At 43.6% G+C, this 25,334-nt stretch overlaps 1 protein-coding gene and 5 non-coding genes across 6 annotated transcripts; 5 read left to right on the top strand and 1 right to left on the bottom strand.

Moving 5' to 3' along the window:
• The first annotated feature begins 1,072 nt into the window (after positions 1-1,072).
• Positions 1,073-1,186, top strand: trnal-caa. The gene is made up of 2 exons: positions 1,073-1,110; positions 1,141-1,186. It is a non-coding gene; the product is annotated as a tRNA-Leu (tRNA).
• Positions 1,187-8,493: 7,307 nt separating this feature from the next.
• trnal-caa lies at positions 8,494-8,607 on the top strand. Its single transcript has 2 exons — positions 8,494-8,531; positions 8,562-8,607. It is a non-coding gene; the product is annotated as a tRNA-Leu (tRNA).
• Positions 8,608-12,289: 3,682 nt separating this feature from the next.
• On the top strand, positions 12,290-12,403 carry trnal-caa. The gene is made up of 2 exons: positions 12,290-12,327; positions 12,358-12,403. It is a non-coding gene; the product is annotated as a tRNA-Leu (tRNA).
• A 1,029-nt stretch (positions 12,404-13,432) lies between these two features.
• On the top strand, positions 13,433-13,546 carry trnal-caa. Its single transcript has 2 exons — positions 13,433-13,470; positions 13,501-13,546. It is a non-coding gene; the product is annotated as a tRNA-Leu (tRNA).
• A 2,828-nt stretch (positions 13,547-16,374) lies between these two features.
• On the bottom strand, positions 16,375-16,488 carry trnal-caa. Its single transcript has 2 exons — positions 16,451-16,488; positions 16,375-16,420 (listed from the first exon to the last, which is right to left on the bottom strand). It is a non-coding gene; the product is annotated as a tRNA-Leu (tRNA).
• A 1,226-nt stretch (positions 16,489-17,714) lies between these two features.
• On the top strand, positions 17,715-24,310 carry LOC116979214 (cytochrome c oxidase subunit 7B, mitochondrial-like). The gene is made up of 3 exons (XM_033030787.1): positions 17,715-17,827; positions 22,157-22,281; positions 24,097-24,310. The coding sequence occupies exons 1-3, from the start codon at positions 17,791-17,793 to the stop codon at positions 24,172-24,174; spliced, it is 240 nt and encodes a 79-aa protein (XP_032886678.1). The 5' UTR covers positions 17,715-17,790; the 3' UTR covers positions 24,175-24,310.
• The last annotated feature ends 1,024 nt before the right edge of the window (positions 24,311-25,334 follow it).

The raw sequence follows: 25,334 nt of genomic DNA on the forward strand, positions 1-25,334 counted from the left end.
ACCACAGTCTGTTCGTATTGGTGGAAATGTGTCAGCCTCGATAACAATCAGCACGGGAGCACCTCAAGGCTGCGTGCTCAGCCCCATGCTGTACTCACTCTATACTCATGACTGCGTAGCCGGACATAGTGCAAACTCCATCATCAAGATCACCGACGACACCACTGTTGTTGGACGTATCACTGATGGGGACAAGTCAGAGTATAGAAGTGAGATCGACCAACTGACCAAATGGTGCCAGCACAATAACCTGGCCCTCAACACCAACAAAACCAAGGAACTGATTGTCGACTTCGGAACGGGTAGCATGGGGACCAACAGTCCCGTTTATATCAATGGGTCGATGGTGGAGAGGATCAAGAAATTCAAATTCCTGGGTGTGCATATTTCGGAAGATCTCTCCTGGTCCGAGAACACTGATGCAATTATAAAGAAAGCACATCAGCGCCTCTACTTCCTGAGAAGATTACGGAGAGTCGGTTTGTCAAGGAGGACTCTCTCTAACATCTACAGGTGCACAGTAGAGAGCATGCTGACCGGTTGCACCGTGGCTTGGTTCTGCAACTTGAGGGCCCAGGAGTGGAAAAGACTACAAAAATTTGTAAACACTAACCAGTCCATCATTGGCTCTGACCTCCCTACCATCGTGGGGATCTATCGCAGTCACTGCCTCAAAAAGGCTGGCAGCATCATCAAGGACCCACACCATCCTGGCCACACACTCATCTCCCCGCTGCCTTCAGGTAGAAGGTACAGGAGCCTGAAGACTGTAACGCCCAGGTTCAGGAATAGCTACTTCCCCACAGCCATCAGGCTATTAAACTCAACTGAAACAAAATTCTGAACATTAATAGACCATTATCTGTTTATTTGCACTTTATCTGCTTATTTATTCATGTGTGTAAATATATTTATATAATGGTATATTGACACACTGATCTGTTGTGTGCCTATTATATTCTGTTGTGCTGAAGCAAAGCAAGAATTTCATTGTCCTATCTGGGACACATGACAATAAACTCTCTTGAATCTTGAATCATACTTTAAGCCAGTTATTTTTCATGCAGTGTATGTCAGGATGGCCGAGTGGTCTAAGGCGCCAGACTCAAGGAATAAAGTCCTTCTGCAGTGAAGCGGGTGTTCTGGTCTCCAACTGGAGGCGTGGGTTCAAATCCCACTTCTGACACATTACATTTTGGGCTGCGATCGCAATGCCAGAGTTGGGATTTTAAAAAATGGGATTAGTGCAGGATTAGTATAAATGATAGGATTGTTACAAATAGGATGGCCGGTGCAGACTCATAGGGTAAAAGGTCTCTTTCTGTGCTGTATTTCTCTATCACACTTGGATAGAGTTGTGGGATAGCAGACAGGTAGCCATGAAAACAGACAAGTGCTGGAGGCAACATCCCTGGAGAAGATGGATGGATGGCGTTTCAAGTCAGGACCTTTCTTCAGACACATTTCAGTGACAGAAAACAAAAGTGCTGCTGGAACACCTTGCGTTTTGCTCAAGATTCAAGTGTCTGCAGTTCCTCATGTCTTCAGTAGATGAAGGTGAAATATTAGGAACAGTTACAGTACATAAGCATGATTTGAGTACAGGAGCAGGGAGGTTCTACTGCAGTTGTACAGGGTCTTGGTGAGACCACACCTGGAGTATTGCGTACAGTTTTGGTCTCCTAATCTGAGGAAAGACATTCTTGCCATAGAGGGAGTACAGAGAAGGTTCACCAGACTGATTCCTGGGATGTCAGGACTTTCATATGAAGAAAGACTGGATAGACTCGGCTTGTACTCGCTAGAATTTAGAAGATTGAAGGGAGATCTTATAGAAACTTACAAAATTCTTAAGGGGTTGGACAGGCTAGATGCAGGAAGATTGTTTCCGATGTTGGGGAAGTCCAGAACAAGGGGTCACAGTTTAAGGATAAGGGGGAAATCTTTTAGGACCAAGATGAGGAAAACATTTTTCACACAGAGAGTGGTGAATCTGTCGAATTCTCTGCCGCAGAAAGTAGTTGAGGCCAGTTCATTGGCTATATTTAAGAGGGAGTTAGATGTGATCCTTGTGGCTAAAGGGATGAGGGGGTATGGAGAGAAGGCAGGTACAGGATACTGAGTTGGATGATCAGCCATGATCATATTGAATGGCGGTGCAGGCTCGAAGGGCCGAATGGCCTACTCCTGCACCTATTTTCTATGTTTCTATGTTTCTAACCCCTTGTTTAGGCTTATATACTGTGAACGATTCACTCCCAAGTGCATAACACTCAAATCAGCAGAACTTGTTGCTCTCTACTATTTTGGTTCCTTTCTGTAATCATAAATAACTTCGATTCCTTGACACTTTATCTGTACATTTCAGGAAATACAATTCTACTTTGAGTAATCTTCATTGTAATTTACCTTTGGAGTTCTGGATTGACTCTGTAATTCCTCTTCACAGACATATACATCCTTTCTGAGGTGTGGCACCTAATCCACAAATGTGAATTCAACAGAGATTTGAATAGTTGCAACATTATTTATATCATCTTAAATAAAGATCTGCATTTCTTTTTTAAATTATCTTTTATACTTATTCATTTAACTACTCAATGTTTAGGTCATCAAATCTTTCTGAGTCTTTGGTTCCACATTTGTAACCCAGTTACTTTTCAGACAGTGTATATTAGGATGGCCGAGTGGTCTAAGGTGCCTGACTCAAGGAATAAAGTCCTTCTGCATTCAAGTGGGTGTTCTCGTCTCCAACTGGAGGTGGGGGTTTTCGAATCCCACTTCTGATACATTACATTTTGGGCCACACTCACAACGCCAGAGACTTGGGTTCAATTCTAACCATAAAAAGGAGATTAGTGGAAATGGGAGACAAAATGCTGGAGTAACTCAGCAGGACAGGACAGGCAGCATCTCTGAATAGAAGGAATGGGTGACATTCCTCGACCCAAAATGTGACTGAGTCTGAAGAAGGGTCTTGACCCGAAACGTCACCCATTCCTTCTCTCCAGAGATGCTGCCTGTCCCGTTGAGTTACTCCTGCATTTTGTGGCTATCTTCGGTTTAAACCAGCATCTGCAGTTCACGATATGATACGATTCGATAAACTTTATTCAGCTTCTCCGTAGTTCACTGGCAGACCTATGGAGCGAGTCAGGCCTACTGGGGCGCGTTCCGGTCGTCTGTTGTCGGTGCTGCGGTTGTTCCTTGCGTAAGAATGAACTGCAGATGCTGGTTTAAACCATAGGTAGACACAAAAAGCTGGAGTAACTCAGCAGGACAGGCAGCATCTCTGGAGGCAAGGAATGGGTGACGTTTCGCGTCGAGACCCTTCTTCAGACTGGTTAGGGATAAGGCAAACGAGAGATATTGATGGTGATGTGGAGAGATAAAAAACAATGAATGAATGATATGCAAAAAAGTAATGATGATAAAGGAAACAGGCCATTTAATCAATAAAGATTAGGTTAATGTTGGATTGTTGCAGATTGAATGTGTGGGAAGGAACTGCAGATGCTGGTTTACACTGAAGATCGACATAAAATGCTGGAGTAACACAGTGGAACAGGCAGCATCCCTGGAAGGACGGGTGATGTTTCTGGTTGAGACCCTTCTTCAGACTGAAAGTCACAGGAAAGGGAAACAAGAAATATAGATACTGATGTTGAGAGATATAGAACAAATGAATGAAAGACAAGCAAAAAAGTCACAATGATAAATGAAACAGGTAATTGTCAGCTGTAGCTAGGTGAGAACAAAATGCTGGTGTGGCCAGGGTGGAAGGAGGGATGGAGAGAGAGGGGATGCAGTAGTTACTTGAAGTTAGAGAAATGAATATTCATACCCCAGTCCTGTCCCCTGAGTTGCTCCAACATTTTGTGTCCATTCCTTTTCTCCAGAGAGAAAATAAAGAAATGTGTGGAGGACTGCATCCCAACAAAAACCTTCCGAGTGTTTCCTAACCAGAAGCCTTGGATGAACCATGAGATCCGCACTCTTCTGCAGACCAGATCCCGGGCATTCAGGTCTGGAGACACAGAGGTCTACAAGAAGTCCAGATACGACCTTGATAAGGCCATCAAAAAGGCCAAAAGGGACCTCTGCTCCAAGTTGGATGAGACGGATGTTCGGCAGCTGTGACAGGACTTGAATGCAATCACCTCCTCCTACAAACGAAATCAGGAGGCAGCTCAGATGTCAGCGAAGCATCACTCCCTGACAAGTTCAATGCGTTTTACGCACGCTTTGATAGGGAGAACACTGATGTCAAGACACATTTATTTATTTATATAGCACATTTTAAAAACAACTCTCATTGGCCAAAGTGCTTTACATTTGTTATAAGAATAGTATAAACAAACAAACTACATACATATATACATGTAGCCCTCGCTCAGTGGACGTCAGGAAAGGCTTGGGAGTATAGATAAGATTTTAGTCTAGACTTAAAGGAGTCGATGGAGGGGGCAGTTCTGATGGGAAGAGGGATGCTGTTCCACAGTCTAGGAGCAGCAACCGCAAAGGCGCGGTCGCCCCAGAGCTTATGCCTAGACCGCGGGATATTCAGCAGCCCCAAGTCGGCCGATCTGAGGGACCTGGGGGTGGAGTGGTGGGTGAGAAGACTTTTAATGTAGGAGGGGGCAAGCCCATTGAGGGCTTTGTAGAGGGTCTTGAAATGTATACGGAACCGCACAGGGGGCCAGTGGGGAGAGGCCAGGATCGGGGTGATGTGGTCCCTTTTTCGGGTGCCCGTCAGGAGTGTCGCTGCGGCGTTTTGAACCAGTTGCAGGCGGGACAGGGAAGTTTGGCTGATGCCAGTGTAAAGAGATCTAGGCGGGAGGAGATAAATGTGTGGATGATCTTTTCGAGGTCATCAAAGTGGAAAAATTGTTTAATTTTAGCTATCGTCCGAAGCTGAAAGAAGCTAGCTTTTACCACGGCATTGACTGATGTGCCTTCCCGAGCCCCCATTCACCTTGATGACATTTTGGTCACAGTCACAGAGGCCGTCGTCAGACGATCCTTCAGAGGGGTGAACCCCCGGAGAGCGCCTGGACCTGATAATAATAATAATAATAATAATAATAAATTTTATTTATGGGCGCCTTTCAAGAGTCTCAAGGACACCTTACAAAAATTTAGCAGGTAGAGGAAAAACATGTAAGGGGAATTAAATAAATAGTAGAGACATGACTAGTACACAAAGTAAAGACAGAATTCAATTCAAAACACAATATGAGGCAATTAATGCACAGATGAAAAGGGAGGGGGACGTGGGGCTAAGGATAGGCAGAGGTGAAGAGATGGGTCTTGAGGCGGGACTGGAAGATGGTGAGGGACACGGAATTGCGGATCAGTTGGGGGAGGGAGTTCCAGAGCCTGGGAGCTGCCCTGGAGAAGGCTCTGTCCCCAAAACTGCGGAGGTTGGATTTGTGGATGGAGAGGAGACCGGCTGATGTGGATCTGAGGGACCATGAGGGTTGGTAGGGGGAGAGGAGGTCAGTGAGATATGGGGGGGCCAGATGGTGGAGGGCTTTGTAGGTGAGGATCAGGATTTTGTAGGTGATCCGGTGGGAGATGGGAAGCCAGTGAAGTTTGAGGACTGGAGTGATGTGATGCCAGGATTTGGTGTGGGTGATGAGTCGGGCGGCTGCGTTCTGGACCAGTTGGAGTCGGTTGATGTAGGTGGAGCTGATGCCAAGGAGAAATGAGTTGCAATAGTCCAGTCGGGAGGAGATGAAGGCATGGATGAGTCTTTCAGCAGCGGGAGGTGTGAAAGAGGGTCTGAGTTTGACGATGTTGCGGAGATGAAAGAAGGAGGTTTTAATGACATGGCGGATGTGAGGCTCAAGGGAGAGGGTGAAATCAAAGATCACGCCAAGGTTGCGGGCCTTGGGAGATGGGGAGACAGTGGTGCCGTCGATGGTGAGAGTGTGGTTATTGATTTTGCTGAGTGTGGCTCTGGAGCCTATGAGGAGGAATTCTGTCTTATCGCTGTTGAGTTTGAGGAAGTTATGTTGCATCCAGGTTTTTATAGCTGACAAACGAGTTGATATGGGAGAGGGGGGGGGGTTGTGGGGGGATTTGGTGCCGAGGTAGATCTGGGTGTCATCGGCGTAACAGTGGAAGTCCAGGTTGAAGTGGCGGAGTATCTGACCAAGGGGGAGGATGTAGATGATGAAGAGGAGGGGGCCGAGTACGGAGCCTTGGGGAACGCCTTGAGTGACTGTGCCTGTAGCAGAGGTGTGGTTGTGGAGAGAGATGAAGTGGGATCTGTTGGAAAGGTAGGAACAGAGCCAGCTGAGTGCAGAGCCTTCAATGCCGAGGTCTTTGAGTCTGGTGAGCAGGATGTTATGGTTCACTGTATCGAAGGCTGCGCTCAGGTCGAGGAGGACGAGGATGTTGAGGGAACCAGTGTCAGCAGAGGTGAGGAGGTCGTTGAGGACTTTGAGGAGAGCAGTTTCTGTGCTATGGAGGGGGCGAAAACCAGATTGGAGGGGTTCAAGTAGGTTATACGCAAGGAGGTGGGAATGAAGTTGCGACGCAACGATATGCTCCAGGGTTTTGAAAGAAATGGGAGGTTTGAGATTGGGCGGTAGTTAATGAGAGAGGAGGGATCAAGACCAGGTTTCTTTAAGATTGGTGTAACGGCAGCAGTTTTGAAAGCGGAGGGGACAATTCCTTGGGACAATGAGGAGTTGAAGAGATTAGTGAGGTAGGGGCAGAGAACGGGGAGGCAGGACTTCAGCAGGGGAGTGGGGAGAGGGTCGAGGGAGCAGGTAGTGGGTTTGGAAGAGCTGATGAGTTTGGAGATTTCAATAGGGGTGACCAGGTCAAACTGGGAGAGGAAGCAGTGTGGAGGAGGGGTAAGGAGGTCAGTGGAGATGTTGAAAGGAGGGGCCTTGGTAGGTGGTGGAGTAGATGCTGATGGTATACCCTGTCGTGTTCTGAAAACCTGTGCGGACCAACTGACTGGAGTTTTTACGGACATTTTTAACCTCTCACTTCTGAGGTCTGAGGTTCCCACATGCTTGAAAAGGGCATCAATTATACCGGTGCCCAAGAAGAGCAAGGTGACGTGCTTCAATGAATATCGATCAGTGGCATTAACGTCTGTGGTGATGAAGTGCTTTGAGATGCTGATCATGGCGCAAATCAACTCATACTTCGACAAAAACCTGGACCCACTGCAGTTCGCTTACCTCCACAACAGATCAACGGTGGATGCGATCTCACTGGCTCTCCACTCCGCTCTGGACCACTTGGACAACAAAAACTCATATGTCAGGCTGTTATTCATTGACTACAGCTCGGCATTTAATACCATCATCCCCTCCAAACTGGTTACCAAGCTCTCAGATCTGGGTCTCTGCGCATCCCTCCGCAATTGGATCCTCAACTTCCTCATTCACAGACCACAGTCTGTTCGTATTGGTGGAAATGTGTCAGCCTCGATAACAATCAGCACGGGAGCACCTCAAGGCTGCGTGCTCAGCCCCCTGCTGTACTCACTCTATACTCATGACTGCGTAGCCAGACATAGTGCAAACTCCATCATCAAGATCACCGACGACACCACTGTTGTTGGACGTATCACTGATGGGGACAAGTCAGAGTATAGAAGTGAGATCGACCAACTGACCAAATGGTGCCAGCACAATAACCTGGCCCTGAACACCAACAAAACCAAGGAACTGATTGTGGACTTCGGAAGGGGTAGGATGGGGACCCACAGCCCCATTTATATCAATGGGTCGATGGTGGAGAGGATCAAGAAATTCAAATTCCTGGGTGTGCATATTTCGGAAGATCTCTCCTGGTCCGAGAACACTGATGCAATTATAAAGAAAGCACATCAGCGCCTCTGCTTCCTGAGAAGATTACGGAGAGTCGGTATGTCAAGGAGGACTCTCTCTAACTTCTACAGGTGCACAGTAGAGAGCATGCTGACCGGTTGCATCGTGGCTTGGTTCGGCAACTTGAGCGCCCTGGAGTGGAAAAGACTACAAAAATTTGTAAACACTGCCCAGTCCACCATCGGCTCTGACCTCCCTACCATCGAGGGGTTCTATCGCAGTCGCTGCCTCAAAAAGGCTGGCAGCATAATCAAGGACCCACACCATCCTGGCCACACACTCATCTCCCCGCTACCTTCAGGTAGAAGGTACAGGAGCCTGAAGACTGTAACGCCCAGGTTCAGGAATAGCTACTTCCCCACAGCCATCAGGCTATTAAACTCAACTGAAACAAAATTCTGAACATTAATAGACCATTATCTGTTTATTTGCACTTTATCTGCTTATTTATTCATGTGTGTAAATATATTTATATAATGGTATATTGACACACTGATCTGTTGTGTGCCTATTATATTCTGTTGTGCTGAAGCAAAGCAAGAATTTCATTGTCCTATCTGGGACACATGACAATAAACTCTCTTGAATCTTGAATCTTGAATCATACTTTAAGCCAGTTATTTTTCATGCAATGTATGTCAGGATGGCCGAGTGGTCTAAGGCGCCAGACTCAAGGAATAAAGTCCTTCTGCAGTGAAGCGGGTGTTCTGGTCTCCAACTGGAGGCGTGGGTTCAAATCCCACTTCTGACACATTACATTTTGGGCTGCGATCACAATGCCAGAGATGGGATTTTAAAAAATGGGATTAGTGCAGGATTAGTATAAATGATAGGATTGTTACAAATAGGATGGCCGGTGCAGACTCGTAGGGTAAAAGGTCTCTTTCTGTGCTGTATTTCTCTATCACACTTGGATAGAGTTGTGGGATAGCAGACAGGTAGCCATGAAAACAGACAAGTGCTGGAGGCAACATCCCTGGAGAAGATGGATGGATGGCATTTCAAGTCAGGACCTTTCTTCAGACACATTTCAGTGACAGAAAACAAAAGTGCTGCTGGAACACCTTGCGTTTTGCTCAAGATTCAAGTGTCTGCAGTTCCTCATGTCTTCAGTAGATGAAGGTGAAATATTAGGAACAGTTTACAGTACATAAGCATGATTTGAGTATAGGAGCAGGGAGGTTCTACTGCAGTTGTACAGGGTCTTGGTGAGACCACACCTGGAGTATTGCGTACAGTTTTGGTCTCCTAATCTGAGGAAAGACATTCTTGCCATAGAGGGAGTACAGAGAAGGTTTATCAGACTGGTTCCTGGGATGTCAGGGCTTTCATATGAAGAAAGACTGGATAGACTCGGCTTGTACTCGCTAGAATTTAGAAGATTGAGGGGAGATCTTATAGAAACTTACAAAATTCTTAAGGGGTTGGACAGGCTAGATGCAGGAAGATTGTTTCCGTTGTTGGGGAAGTCCAGAACAAGGGGTCACAGTTTAAGGATAAGGGGGAAATCTTTTAGGACCGAGATGAGGAAAACATTTTTCACACAGAGAGTGGTGAATCTCTGGAATTCTCTGCCGCAGAAAGTAGTTGAGGCCAGTTCATTGGCTATATTTAAGAGGGAGTTAGATGTGATCCTTGTGGCTAAAGGGATGAGGGGATATGGAGAGAAGGCAGGTACAGGATACTGAGTTGGATGATCAGCCATGGGCCGAATGGCCGAATGGCCTACTCATGCACCTATTTCTATGTTTCTAACCCCTTGTTTAGGCTTATATACTGTGAACTATTCACTCCCAAGTGCATAACACTCAAATCAGCAGAACTTGTTGCTCTCTACTATTTTGGTTCCTTTCTGTAATCATAAAAAACTTCGATTCCTTGACACTTTATCTGTATATTTCAGGAAATACAATTCTACTTTGAGTAATCTTCATTGTAATTTACCTTTGGGGTTTTGGATTGACAGTAATTCCTCTTCACAGACATATACATCCTTTCTGAGGTGTGGCACCTAATCCACAAATGTGGATTCAACAGAGATTTGAATAGTTGCAACATTATTTCTATTATCTTAAATAAAGATCTGCATTTCTTTTTTTAATTATCTTTTATGCTTATTCATTTAACTACTCAATGTTTAGGACATCAAATCTTTCTGAGTCTTTGGTTCCACATTTGTAACCCAGTTACTTTTCAAACAGTGTATATTAGGATGGCCGAGTGGTCTAAGGTGCCGGACTCAAGGAATAAAGTCCTTCTGCATTCAAGTGGGTGTTCTCGTCTCCAACTGTAGGCGGGGGTTCGAATCCCACTTCTGACACATTACATTTTGGGCCACACTCACAACGCCAGAGACTTGGGTTCAATTCTAACCATAAAAAGGAGATTAGTGGAAATGGGAGACAAAATGCTGGAGTAACTCAGCAGGACAGGACAGGCAGCATCTCTGGAGAGAAGGAATGGGTAATTTTTCGGGTCGAGACCCTTCTTCAGACTGGTTAGGGATAAGGCAAACGAGTGACATAGATGGTGATGTGTAGAGATAAAGAACAATTAATGAACGATATGCAAAAAAGTAACGATGATAAAGGAAACAGGCCATTGTTAGCTGTTTGTTGGGTGAAAATGAGAAGTTGGTGCGACTTGGGTGGGGGAGGGATGGAGAGAGAGGGAATGCCGGGGCTACCTGAAGTGACATAAATCAATAATCATACCACTGGGGTGTAAGGTGCCCAAGCGAAATATGAGATGCTGTTCCTCCAATTTGCATTTAGCCCCATTCTGACAATGTAGGAGACCGAGGACAGAAAGGTCTGTGTGGGAATGGGAAGGAGAATTAAAGTGTCCAGCAACCAAGAGCTCAGGTAGGTTCAGGCGGGCTGAGCAAAGGTGTTTTGCGAAATTATCGCCCAGTCTACGTTTGGTCTCGTCGATGAATAAGAGTCCACATCTTGAGCAACGGATACAGTAGATGAGGTTGGAGGAGGTGCAAGTGAACCTCTGCCGAACCTGAAAGGACTGTCGGGGTCCCTGGACAGAGTCACAGGACAAGGTATAGGGACAGCTGTTGCATCTCCTGCGGTTGCAGGGGGAAGGTACCTGCGGAGGGGGTGGTTTGGGTGGGAAGGGATGTGTTAACCAGGGAATCATCGTGGAGAGAACGGTCTCTGTGGAAGGTGGAAAGGGGTGGAGAAGGGAAAATGTGGCTAGTGGTGCGATCCCATTGGAGATGGCGACCCGAAACGTCACCCATTCCTTCTCTCCAAGGATGCTGCCTGTCCCGCTGAGTTACTCCAGCTTTTTGTGTCTATGTGCAGTTCCTCCCTACACGTTAGTGGAAATGGGATCGTCGGTGCAGATTCAGTGGGCTGAAGGGACTCTTTCTGTGTCATATTACACTATGATTACATTGTAGGGTAACAAACACGTAGCCATTTTCAGTGACAGGAAAACACAAAGTGCTGGGGGAACACTTTGTGTATTCATCATCATCAACCTTTATTGTCATCTTGCAAAGGAACAGTTGTACAGTGCAAAATGAGAAGACGTTTCCCAGGGAATACCGGAGCATCGCTCATAAAACTTAAACATTTCACGCATAAAATAAAAACAATAAAAAAAACAATCCAGTTCCTGATAAAACAGTGCGAATAGTTTAAAAAAGTGCAGGTAAAATCAGCAACATTAAAATACAAGTAAAAACAGTCATAAAATGTCCAGCGCAGCCAGTGCCAGAGTTATTACTCAGTGCCACTTATTAAATTGTCAGTGCAAAGGCAGCAGAATCAGGTGGAGTGACTGTTTAGCAGCCTCACAGCTCGTGGAAGGAAGCTGTTTAGCAGTCTGGTTGTCCGAGCTTTAATGCCACGGCGTCTCTTTCCTGATGGCAGGAGATCTAGATGTGTGTGGAGTGGGTGCAGTCTGTCCTTTGCTATGCTCAGTCCTTAAAACTCCAGCATCTGCAGTTCCTTGTGTCTTCAGTGTCAGGATGAAGGTGAATTATTCGGAATAGTTTGCAGTACATAAGCATAATCCCTTGTGATGTTTATGCGCTGTAAACTATTCAACCCCAAGTTCTTAACTCTCAAATCAGCCAAAATAGTCTCCCTCCACAATGTTGGTTTGTTTCCACAATCATGAAAACTGCAATCCCTTGATCCTTTATCCTTAAATTCCAAGAAATACAGTTCTATTTTGAGTAATCATCGTTGCAATTTTTGGAGTTATGGTGTGGTGTTTCACCAAATCTAATCTAAATGTGGTTTGATCAGAGATTTACTTCTACTCTTTTCTACGCTAATTTTTTTTTTTTAAAGCAGCATTTAAAAAAAATTTATAATTGTTTATTGAACTACCCTTCATAAAGACATCAAATCTTTCTGAGTCTTTGATTCCCTACTTTTTAAACTAGTTATTTTTCATGCAGTGTGTATGTCAGGATGGCCGAGTGGTCTAAGGCGCCAGACTCAAGGAATAAAGTCCTTCTGCAGTGAAGCGGGTATTCTGGTCTCCAACTGGAGGCGTGGGTTCAAATCCCACTTCTGACAAACTACATTTTGGGCCACACTCACATCGTTAATGTCTTGGGTTCATATTCAAAACAATTCAAACCAATAAAAATGGGATTAATGTAGGATTATTGCAAATGGGATAGTTGGTGAGACTCAGTATTTATTTATTTAGCGAATGCAAAGTCCTTTAGCCAAGCAGTTGCCTCTTGATCTGCTGTATGAAGGGTGACAAGTCCTCCTTTGAGTCTTTGTTGAGGGCATGCTTCAATGATGTGTTGCATTGTTTGCTGCTCTCCACAAGCACACCGTGGGGTTGGACTGCTGCCCCATTTGTGAAGGCTGGCCAAGCAGGGACGAGCCAAGATTAATGTAGGATTATTGCAAATGGGATAGTTGGTGAGACTCAGTGGGCTGAAGGGACTCGTTCCGTGTCATATCACACCATGATAATGTTGACTTCAATGACAGGAAAACACAAAGCGCTGGGGGAGCAATTTGTGTTTTGCTCAAAATTCCAACATCATAACTTCTGTGACTGAATGAAGGTGAATATATAAGGGCATAGAGTGCTGGAGTAACTCAGCAGGTCTGTCTGAAGAAGGGTCCCAAACCGAAACGTTGCCCATCTATGTTCTCCAGAGGTGCGGATTGACCCGCACTTTGTTACTCCAACATGTTGTGTCTTTTTTTATTTGTAAATCAGCATTTGCAGTTCCTTGTCTTCAGTGTGAATGAATGAATGAATACTTTATTGTCACATGTGACAAGTCACAGTGAATTTTTTTGCATGCATACCCACGGTATGCAAATAGTCGCCACAAAGGGCGCTAACAAATTTACAAAGTATACAGAGTATACACAGTACATAAGCAGTTTCAGAGATTTGATTGGTTGCAACATCTGTACTACTCCTCTGTACTCTAGTCTTTTAGATATAAAGACCAGCATTTCCTTTTTTTCAGTTATCTTTTCCACCTGTTCATTTAACAACTCAATTATAAAGATACTATTCTCTGGGTCTTTGGCTTCTCACTTTTTAAGCAAGTTATTTTTCATACAGCGTATGTCAGGATGGCCGAGTGGTCTAAGGCGCCAGACTCAAGGAATAAAGTCCTTCTGCAGTGAAGCGGGTGTTCTGGTCTCCAACTGGAGGCGTGGGTTCGAATCCCACTTCTGACACATTACATTTTGTGGTGCACTCACAACGCCAGAGTCCTTGGTGCAATTCTAAGCAATAAAAAGAGATTCATGTAGGATTAGTGGAACTTGGTCGGCCGAACGAGGAACTCCTTGACCTTCGGTGCTGTATTTCTCTATCATACTATGATTATGTTATAGGGTAACAGGCATGTAGCCATCTCCAGTGACTTCAGAAAGTGCATTTGCATTTTGCTTCAGCGTCTGCGGTTCCTTGTGTGTCAGGATGAAGGTGAAATATTAGGAATAGTTTACAGTATATAAGCATATAACCCCTTGTTATATGCATTTCGTTCAGACCGAAAGGTCTGAATGACAAATAAAGGATTCAATTCAATTGTTACTGATTTATTCCCTTATTCTTGCTTCTCTTTTTACCTGGTCATAATTGATATTAGGATCATCGGGCAAAACACTAATTATTAGCTTAAGTGCTGGAGGAACTCAACAGGTCAGCATCTGCAGTGACTCATTAGAAACCATGGAAATAGAGCTAATTGTAATTATGTTTCTGGTTATAGGGGAAGTAAAGACGCCTAACATGCAAGTGTTTGAATTATTTTCCAATTATTATCTTAAATGTTGCGAGATAATCCTAATAAACCAGGCTGGGTGGGAGATTGCAACCTTCATGTGGTCCGCCCTGTTTCGACGAATGCAATCAACCTGGCGTGCACAATCAAATAAGATCAAATAGAACAAGTTGTCCAACAACTTTAGGCTGTGCACGCCCTACGCAAGAAGAAGAAGATAAACCAGGCTTCTAAATAATTCTTCCCAAAATTAAGTACAGTCCTGATTCTCCAACCCACCTTGTTGTGGAAGGGTTCCAACCCGAAACATCACCTATTCCTTTTCTCTTGAGATGCTGCCTGACCCACTGAATTACTCCAGCTTTTTGTGTCTATCTTAAGAATTCTAATTCAGTACATATGACAATGAAACACTCTTAACTCATTGATGAACCTAAACTAAAAACACTTACAAAACTCACTGCCATCAAATTCAGAAAACTCACAAACTCACTGGCATCAGAACAAGTTCTGAAGCTGGCACATCACCCTGCTGTCAATGTTCCCAGAACATGCTTTGAAAATAATAATATTTAATGCAGGAATAAAGAACTGCAAACGGAGGTTTACAAATTAGTTTAGGCTTGACTGATTATTTAAATGAAAACACTTAAATATGAAAAAACTATTTTAATCAAACAAGAAACTGCAGATATTCATTAGTTGTTGGAGCAGAATTAGGCCATTCGGCCCATCAAGTCTACTCTGCCATTCAATAATGGCTGATCTATCTCTCCCTCTCAACCCCACTCTCCTGCCTTCTCCCCATAATCTCTGACACCCTAACTAATCAAGAATCTGTCAATCTCGTCTTAAAAATACACATTGACATGGCCTCCACAGCCGTGTGTGGCAATTCCACAGATGCACCACCCCCTGACTAAAGACATTTCTCCTCATCTCTGTTCTAGAGTTGGTTTACAAAATGAATGACATTTAATTCAGATGATAGACACATGGAGTAACTCAGACAAATGCTGGAGTAACTCAGTGGGACAGAAAGCACCGAGTGGGACAGAAAGCACTGGATTAACGGAATGGGTGACGTCTCAGGCTCAGGTTGAGACCCTTCTTCAGACTGAGATTTAGGGGAGAGGGAGACACAGAGATAAGGAAGGATAAGGATCTGAAAATGAGAGATCCAAAGAGATGAGATCAAGGAACATGTAGAATAGATCATAGTGAAGGAATGAACTGCAGATGATGCTTTAAACCAGAGATAGACACAAAATGCTGGAGTAACTCAGAGGGACAGGCAGCAACTCTGGAGAGAAGGAATGGGTGACGTTTCAGGCTGAGATCCTTCTTCAGACCCGAAACGTCACCCATTTCTTCTCTCCAGAGAGGCTGCCTGTCCCGCTGAGTTACTCCAGCATTTTGTGTCTATCTTTAGAATAGATCATTGTTAGCTAGGAGAAGTTGACAATGAAGCAAACAATGAAAATGCAATTTAATTCAGTATGTGCAGGAAAGAACTGTAGATGCTGGTTCAAATCGAAGGTAGACACAAAATGCTGGAGTAACTCAGCGGGACAGACAGTATCTCAGGAGATAAGGAAAGGGTGATGGTTCGTGCGAGACCCTTCTTCAGACTATTCCTTATCTCCAGATATGCTGCCTGAGATCTCCAGAGATCTTTCCCCCTGCCTCCCGTCTGAGTTACTCTCGCACAGGGGTTCCCAACCTTTTGGCAACTTTTCATAGAAACATAGAAAATAGTGCAGGAGTAGGCCATTCGGCCCTTCGAGCCTGCACCGCCATTCAATATGATCATGGCTGATCATCCAACTCAGTATCCCGTACCTGCCTTCTCTCCATACCCCCTGATCCCTTTAGCCACAAGGCCCACATCTAACTCCCTCTTAAATATAGCCAATGAACTGGCCTCAACTACCTTCTGTGGCAGAGAAGTAAATTTTCGAAAGTAAATTTACCCCCACCCTGTTTTGTTCAGTAATATGAGTTTACACTTCTACCATAATAAAGCAACCGACAAAGGGGAACATTTAAAATACTGTTTTTAACAAATCCAGAATCAACAACGTTTTACCCCCTACCCAGGTTGGGACCCTCCAGCATTTTGTTTCTACCTGTCATTTAATTCAGGATGGCTTGATTGATTTTTTTTTTTTAAATAAACTATTTTAATGTAACTTTGGAACTTGAGCTGTTGGTTTACAAATGCAATGCCATGCCTTAAATTTAAAAAAAAACTGTTTTAATGCAGGAAAAAGTGTATGTCAGAAGTGGGATTCGAACCCACGCCTCCAGTTGGAGACCAGAATACCCGCTTCAATGCAGAAGGACTTTATTCCTTGAGTCTGGCGCCTTAGACCACTCGGCCATCCTGACATCTACACGCTGCACCTGATTATCAGCCTCATAACCCTGGCAGCAACTGCCGTGTAATACTCTTTGTTTGATGCGCGATTGTTTGATTCGGTTTTATTTGTTACCTGCAGCTTTTTTATTCCAAACAGCCGCGCCGCTAAAATCTCCGATCGAACGGCTCCGGCGCCTCTTTTGGTTTCTGGCCTCAGGCCAGAAGCGGATGAAATGCTCATAAATCAAAACAGTTCTCCATCTCCATTAATCAGTCTTTCAATGTGAAGTGTATATATTGAGGGATAATGCGGGCGCGAAGGAATAGGTTTTATTAACATTGATGAGGCGAAGGGCCTCCCTCCCTCCCCGCCTGCCTGCCTCCCGCCGCTCTGCATGCTGGGAACTGTAGTCCCGCCGACCACAGGACCAACTGCGCATGCGGATAACGAGTCCTGACGTCATCCGAAACCTTTCCCCCTGCCGCCTTGATTGTGGATTGTTCATGGTTGTTCTAAATGTAGGCGAAGGGCGACGGCAAAGGGGGAAAATGTAGCTTTGTTTATTGCTGGGAGGAGGGCGGGGGTGGTTAGCAAAGATCCTATAGCAGATTATACACATTTATACCACATTCATGTATGTGTGTTTATAAACATTTTTATTCTTTAACAAGAATCAACAGAAGTATGAACTAACAGAATTATGAATCTAACCCTATATCACGCACAGAAACAGTTCCCCCGCAATGTTAATTACCCTGCGAGTCGGGTCGGGTCGGTTCCGGTTACTACAAAATCAACTCAAACACTGCTTGTGAGCCATTTAAAAAGAAATGATTTAAAAAACATTAAAAAAAAGACAATGACCAGAGTCAAATTTTATTCTTGACAAGAAGTATGAACTGACAGAATTATGAATCTAACCCTATAATCACACACACAAACTGTTGCCCCGCAACGTTGATTACACTGCGAGTCGGGTCGGGTCGGGTCGGGTCAGGTAGGCTCCGGTTACTAAAATGGGCGGGGAAAAATGCCCGGGATCCCCTCCGTAGCCTACTACACGTTCCGTAGCGTACTACACGTTCCGTAGCGTACTACACGTAACGTAGCGTGCTACACGTTCCGTAGCGTACTACACGTTCCGTAGCGTACTACACGTTCCGTAGCGTACTACACGTAACGTCAGCCCATTGCATTTCGCAGGAGTGGCCTATCTTGCTCCGCTATAGGATCTTTGGTGGTTAGCGCAGGCGCGGTGGGAGAGGGAGGGAGGGCGCCGCCATTTTGTGTGTGAGGACAGACAGAGAGAGCGAGAAAGGCGACGGGAGCGATGGTGCCTCTGACCAGCAAACTGCTGGCTCTGTCCGGTCAGTACACAGCCCAGCCCGGCTCAGCTCGAACTGAAAAAAATAACGTGCTTGCTCAGCTTTCCTGTAGATTGTCAAAGATGCTGTTGTTCTCAATCCGCGCGAATAGAGGGCAGGGATGTGACCTTGTAGTGGAGGAGGCTGCAGAGGGAAGGGAAGGGGAGCCACATGCATTTCATCACGATCTCAAACATTACATTGCTTTTAATGTGTTCAAGAAGGAACTGCAGATGCTGGAAAATCGAAGGTAGACAAAAATGCTGGAGAAACTCAGCGGGTGCAGCAGCATCTATGGAGCGAAGGAAATAGGCGACGTTTCGGGCCGAAACCCTAAAGGAAATAGGCAACGTTTCGGGACGAAACCCGGAAGGGTTTCGGCCCGAAACGTTACCTATTTCCTTCGCTCCATAGATGCTGCTGCACCCGCTGAGTTTATCCAGCATTTTTGTGTATATTGCTTTTAATGTTTTCTTTTAGTAAAGGAGAAAAGTTGGGGGTTAAAATAAGGGGTTCTTTAGTCATAGATTGGTGAATCTGTGGCATTCATTGCCACAGAAGGCCCAAGTGTGTAGGAAAGGCCTGCAGATGGAGGTTTAAATCGAAGGGAGACACAACATGCTGGAGTAACTCAGCGGGACGGGCAGCATCTATGGAGTGAAGGAATGGGAGATGTTTCCGTTTCGGGTCGGCACCCTTCTTCAGACCCGAAACGTCACCCATTCCTTCTAATAATAATTATTATTAATTACAATAATTATTAATTATTATTATTAGAAGGAATGGGTGACGTTTCGGGTCTGAAGAAGGGTGCCGACCCGAAACGGAAACATCTCCCATTCCTTCACTCCATAGATGCTGCCCGTCCCGCTGAGTTACTCCAGCATGTTGGAGGGGTTGAACTGCATGCCCTCATGACCAGTGCAGCGGTCTGGTGGACCATGTGAGGTCCTCTGAAATATGAGTGCCCAGAAACTTAAAGCTGGACACTCTCTCCACACTGTCCCAGTAGATGGAGATTGGGGCGTAGTCTCCATTATGGAACCTCCTGAAGTCAATAATCAGCTCCTTGGTCTTGGAGGTGTTTAGTGACAAGTTGTTACGTGCGCACCAGTCCGCCAGGTTCTGCACCTCCGCTCTATTTTTTTTCATCATCAGATCTCCTCTTATCCTTCTAAATTCCAGTGAATACAAGCCCAGTCGACCCATTCTTACATCATAGGTCAGTCCCGCCATCCCGGGAGTTAACCTGGTGAACCTACACTGCACTCCCTCAATAGCAATAATGTCCTTCTTCAAATTAGGAGACCAAAATCGCAGACAATACTCCAGGTGCGGTCTCACCAGGGCCCTGTTGAACTGCAGTAGGACATCCTTGCTCCTAAACTCAAATCGTCTTGCAATGAAGGCCAACATACCATTAGCTTTCTTCACTGCCTGTTGTACCTGCATGCTTACTTTCAGTACAAACACACCCAGGTCTTGTTGCACCTCCCCTTCTCCTAATCTCACACCATTCAGATAATAATCTACCTTCCTGTTCTTGCCACCAAAGTGGATAACGCCACATTTATCCACGTTACACTGCATCTGGCCACTCACCCAACCGACCCAAGTCACTGTACCTCATTGCAGCTCACACTGCCACCCAGCTTTGTGTCACCCGCAAACTTGGGGATGTCACATTTAATTCCATTGTCTGAATCGTTAATATATATTGTAAATAACTGGGGCCCCAGCACCAAGCCTTGTGGCACTCCACCAGTCACTGCCTGCCATTCTGAAAATGACCCATTAATTCCTACTCTTTGCTTCCTGTCTGCCAACCTCTATCCATGTCTATACCCTACCACCAATAACATGTGCTCTAATTTTGCACACAAATCTCTTGTGTTAGACCTTGTCAATGGCTTTTTGAAAGTCCAGATACATCACATCCACTGGCTCTCCCTTATTCATTCTACTTGGTACATCCTCAAAAGATTCCAGAAGATTAGTCGAGCATGACTCCCCTTCATAAATCTATGCTGACTTTGACGTTTTCGAAATGTGCTGCTATAACTTCTTTAATAATCAACTCCAGTATCTTCCCCAATACCGATGTGAGGCTAACTGGTCTATAATACCCTGTTTTCTCCTTTCTTAACAAGTGAAGTTACATTGGCTACCCTCCAATCCACAGGAACTGCTCCAGAGTTGAGCGAATATTGGAAAATGATCACCAATGCATCCACGATTTCTAGGGCAACCTCTTTGAGTACTCTGGGATCCAGACCATCAGGCCATGGGGATTTATCTGCCTTCAGTCCCAACAGTTTACCTGACACCATTTCCTGACTAGTGTGGATTCCTTCCAGTTCCTCCTTCCTACTAGATCCTCGGTCCCCCAGTATTTCTGGGAAATTCTTAGTGAATACAGAACCAAAGTATTCGTTTAACTATTCTGCCATTTCCTTGTTTTCCATTATAAATTCACCTGTCTCTAACTGTAAGGGACCTACATTTGTCTTCACTAATCTTTTCCTTTTTACATATCTAAAGAAGTTTTTATATTCCCGCAAGCTTTCTTTCATGCTCTTTTTCCCCCTCTTAATTAACCCCTTTGTCCTCTGTTGAGTTCTAAATTTCTCCCAGTCCTCCGGTTTGCTGCTTCCTCTGGCCAATTTATATGCCTCTTCCTTGGATTTAACACTATCCTTGAATTTCCTTGTCAGCCACGGTTTTAATTTTTTGTCTGTCAGGGATGAACAATTTTTGCAGTTCATCCATGCAGTCTGTAAATTTTTGCCATTGCATCTCCACCGCCAACCCTTGGTTGAACCAATCTATATGTCGATTAAAGAGGGAAAGATAGATCAGCAATGATTGAATGGTGGAGTAGACTTGATGAGCCGGATGGCCTGATTCTGCTCCTACAACTTATGACCATGTTCATTTATTGATTATTTTTGTTATAAAGGTTGGGCAGGAATAGTGTTTTACAGTGGTGATTTGCACTTGTAGATATTGATTTATTAATTTCCCCCCACAAAGTTTAGGGAAATAAGCATGCAGGAAGGAACTGCAGATGCTAGTTTATACAAAATAGACACAAAATGCTGGAGTAGCTCAGCGGGTCATGCAGTATCTCTTGAGAAAAGATACTTATTTTCAGGACCCTTCTTCAGACCCTTTGTCCTGACCCGAAACATCACCTGTTCCTTTTCTCCAGAGATGCTGCCTGGTTGGTTATCTGTTTGGGAAACTAAGGGGAGACACAAAATGCTGCATCTATGGTGAAAATGCATAGCTGTGTTATTTAAATCGGGACCCTTATTCAGAGCTAAAATAAGGTATATTAAAATAAAATCGGGAAATAAGGGGTTGGAATTTTTGTGTTATTGGCACTGCATTATTATGGTTATTAATTTATTGATTATTTTTGTTATGGAAGAAGGTTGGGGAAGTAAGGGGTTTGATTTAGGGATTGAAATATAGTTTAGCATTTGTGGTTATTAATGTATTAATTATTTTTATGATGCCTGCTTTGTGTTTACAGATTAATGCTGATGCAAGTAAGAATTTAATTGTTCTGTTGTCAGTACATATAACAGGCCCTTTGGCCACAATGTCTATGCTGACATCAAGAGTCAAGAGAGTTTTATTGTCATGTCCCAGATAGAACAATGAAATTCTTGCTTGCTGCAGCACAACAGAATATGTAAACATAGCACAAAACGGGAGAAAAAAAAGTTCAGTGTATATATACACACACTCAATAAATAAACAAATATAGTGCAATAATAATTATAGTCTGTTGTAGTTCAGAGTTTATTTGTTGGCGTGTTTAATAGCCTGATGGCTGTAGGGAAGAAGCTGTTCCTGAACCTTGATGTTACAGTTTTCAGGTTCCTGTACCTTCTTCCCGATGGCAATGGTGAAATGAGTTTGTGGCCAGGATGGTGTGGTTCTTTGATGATGTTGGCTGCCTTTTTGAGGCAGTGACTTCGATAGATTCCTTTGATGGTGGGGAGGTCAGAGCCGGTGATGGACTGGGCAGTGTTCACAACTTTAAACAAAACGTACAGTTAAATAAAAAAAAATAGCAAAGGTGGCAACCAGGAGACACAAGAAACTGCAGGTGCTGTTTTACAAAAATAAAGATAACATGCTGGAGTGACTCAGTGGGTCAGGCAGCATCACTGGAGAGAAAGAATGGGTGACGTTTTGGCTCGAGACCCTTATTCAGACTGGAGCCAGTTTTATTGTCATTTTTGCATGAATTTGTGTGGCAGTCTTAAATTGGAATGAATTAAAAATGTTAATTGTAAATCTCTTTTTAAAACAATGCAGGTCGGAGCATTCGCCAAATTGCTGCAAGACATGCTCATCACAAAACTGGTCCTGACTTCCATGACAGATATGGAACTGCTATCCTGGCAGGAGGAACAGTATTCTGTGCTTCGATTTGGACTTATGTAAGTTTTTCAAATGCATGTTGTGTATTTTGAATTTCTAACACCTATTTAGTTTGAGAATGGACTCTTGCGCCATTTTCATTCGTGTGAACTAATGATTTGCCTTAACTTACTTTAACTGGGTGGCGTCGGGTTTAATCTGCGGGCAATGCCGTGAATTCAAGAGTTGAAGCTAAAATGAAGAACTTTCACATAAAAAAATGTTACATTAATAGCATTTCAATAAAAAGTTTCTCAATTTAGATCAAACAGTTTTCTACAATAGAAAAATACCATATCTTCCTCCTACCTACGAAACAAGGTTTCTTGTTGAAAATACTCAGCAGCTTGTTCTGATGAGTAGTTAGACTCAGGTTTTGGTTGATCTTTACCAATGATTGTATATAATACGAATATAATCAATTGCTTTGAATTGTTCAATTAACCTGATATCGGGATTTGGGTATTGACAATGGTGGGGTTTGAAGTGAGAGTTAAAGATTTGTACTTCGACATGATGCTTTAACATCTCAGAATACCAGGCTTTTACCTTTTAAGGATTTTAACCCTTGTTGAGGCCACAACGGAGGAAATGGTTTCTATTTAAAATATTCTAGTGGTTTTTAAGTGCATCAAGTAGTTAAATCCTTATTTTGATACGTGAAGGAATGCCAAGGGTGCTATGGCAAATCATCTTTGGCAAGCAGATAACATAATGGTGACTTTGCTTTGCTTTCCCCATTATTATCAGACGTTGTTCAGTACTCATTCTTCTCTAAATGAGGATTAACCAAAGCTAGTTCTTCCTATGGTAGATGCAAAATGCTGGAGTAACTCAGCGGGACAGGCAGCATCTCTGGAGAGAAGGAAAAACAAATCAATAACTAATAACAACAGTGTAAAACTCCTGTTGCAACCCCTTACTTCCCCAACCTTCCTCCATAACAAAAATAATCAATAAATTAATAACCATAATAATGCAACACCAATAACACAAAAATTCCAACCCTTTATTTCCCCATTTTATTTTAAAATGCCTTATTTTAGGTCTGAATAAGGGTCCCAATTAAAATAAAATAGCTATCCATTTTCAATATAGATGATGAACAGACACATAGATGTGTCTACCTTTAGTTCTCCAAACCAATAACCGCGAGTGCAAAACACTGCAGTTCCAACCTCTTATTTCCCCAAGATAGACACAAAATGCAGGAGTAACGCAGCAGGTCAGGCAGCATCTCTGGAGAAAAGGAATAGGTGATGTTTCGGGTCAGGACAAAAGGTCTGAAGAAGGGTCCTGAAAAGAAGTATCTTTTTTCCAGGGATGCTGCCGGTCCCGCTGAGTTACTTCAGCATTTTGTGTCTACGTTCAAGAATTTATTTTTCTTTAAAGTTCAGAGTTCCGTGTATTAGGTCAGTTGTATTATTTTTATTTGTCTTGCAGTTGTAGAATGATGTTCTTTATGAGTACTGCATTCATTATCCATTGTTAGAAGGTTGGTGATTATGAAATAATTTCAAGGGTACTTTGCCTATAGTTTTGTCATTTTGCAGAAGTTACTTAAAAAAATCAGTATTGTGTTTAGAAGTCTGACTTTCTTGTTCAAATATTGTAATGAACTTGTTTCCGCGAAAACTATAGGTCTCTTCAGTTTGAAATCTGAAGTAGAGTCTTGACCTGAAACGTCGCCCATCCATTCTCTCCAGAGATGCTGCCTGGCCCGCTGTTACTCCAGCATTTTGCGACTATCTTTGGTCCCTCTTCAAAGTTCTGTTGTCTTTGGAGAATGTAATGGTAATAATATGTATTACATGCTTTCCTCTGTTTGCACATAGGTTTGTACGCAGACTGGGATCACATGGAATCTTTCGCCAATTGGCAAAATCACCCCTGAAGACTGGAAACCAGAATAACCAAACGGACCAAGTGTTCGCAATGAAGAGTACAGATGAGCTAAAATGGCCTCCAGCCTCATAACTTATTCTGCACTAATTTACCTCTGTATATGGTGTTTCATATTAAATCAATAAATTATAAAAACAAATTGTATCCATTGGAAAATAATTCAGTTTCTACTTTTGGGTCACGAGGTGCTCATGTTAAATGTTACATGTTACAGCTCATCTTTCTCCAGTTTCTTTCCAGCAACCTTCTTGGCTTCTCTGTCATTTGTCAGATTCACATCTGAGCACTTAGCCAGTTTCTGAATTGCTGCCTATCTAATGAACTGGCATATTAATACTTTGCACTAATGCCCTTTCATGTCTATTGTGGTTCTAGCACTTCAACCTGCCACCCTCCAATGCCAATGTCCGTAATGAAGTAGAGGAGAATCGGACTGTACCCTTGTTTGTGAAAGAGCCATTTAGAAGCCTGGCAAGAGACAGGAAGAGGTTGTTCATGAGTCTGGTGTTGCACCCTTATTTCCTGAGCAATATTTAATCTAAACCTTTATTCAGTATCCCAGAGTATTTGGTCATTGCTGCATTGGTGAAGCAATCTCTCTAGCCTTAGGGACCACATTTCCCCACATGCAGCAAAGACTACGTTTCAAACAAAATTAACGAAAGCATTTGGGAAGTTATAATAGATGCGTTTATTTCTTACATTGAGCTGTAACTACAAAGTTCCTATCTTGCAGTTTCCCATTCATGCACGAGATGGGGCTATAGCACAAGTAGCAATCTTTCTATAGTCACATAATTATTAGGGTTAGTGAGATATATCAATCTACACGAGTTCACATTCTGGGAAGATTTCTATTCCAACCCATGGCAACAAACAGCTGATGTGGATGTACGGTGCCCGCCATAATGCTTGGGACAAAGACCCATCATTTATTTATTTGCCTCTGTACTCCACAATTTGAGATTAGTAATAGAAAAAAAATCACATGTGGTTAATGTGCACATTGTCAGATTTTATTAAAACGGTTTTTTATACATTTTGGTTACAGATTAATGCTGATGCAAGTAAGAATGTCATTGTTCTGGTGTCAGTACAAAAACTGTACAGCACAGAAACAGGCCCTTTGGCCACAATGTCTATGCTGACATCAAGAGTCAAGAGTTTA

The sequence above is a fragment of the Amblyraja radiata genome, chromosome 12 (genome assembly GCF_010909765.2).
Source record: "Amblyraja radiata isolate CabotCenter1 chromosome 12, sAmbRad1.1.pri, whole genome shotgun sequence".
NCBI lineage: Eukaryota > Metazoa > Chordata > Chondrichthyes > Rajiformes > Rajidae > Amblyraja > Amblyraja radiata.

Excerpts from the sequence above, each read along its gene's own strand:
- LOC116979214 (XM_033030787.1), top strand. The coding sequence starts at position 17,791 with ATGGTGCCTCTGACCAGCAAACTGCTGGCTCTGTCCG. Across the intron at positions 17,828-22,156 it reads CAAACTGCTGGCTCTGTCCG|GTCGGAGCATTCGCCAAATT; the intron begins GTCAGTACACAG and ends AAAACAATGCAG. Across the intron at positions 22,282-24,096 it reads GTGCTTCGATTTGGACTTAT|GTTTGTACGCAGACTGGGAT; the intron begins GTAAGTTTTTCA and ends GTTTGCACATAG.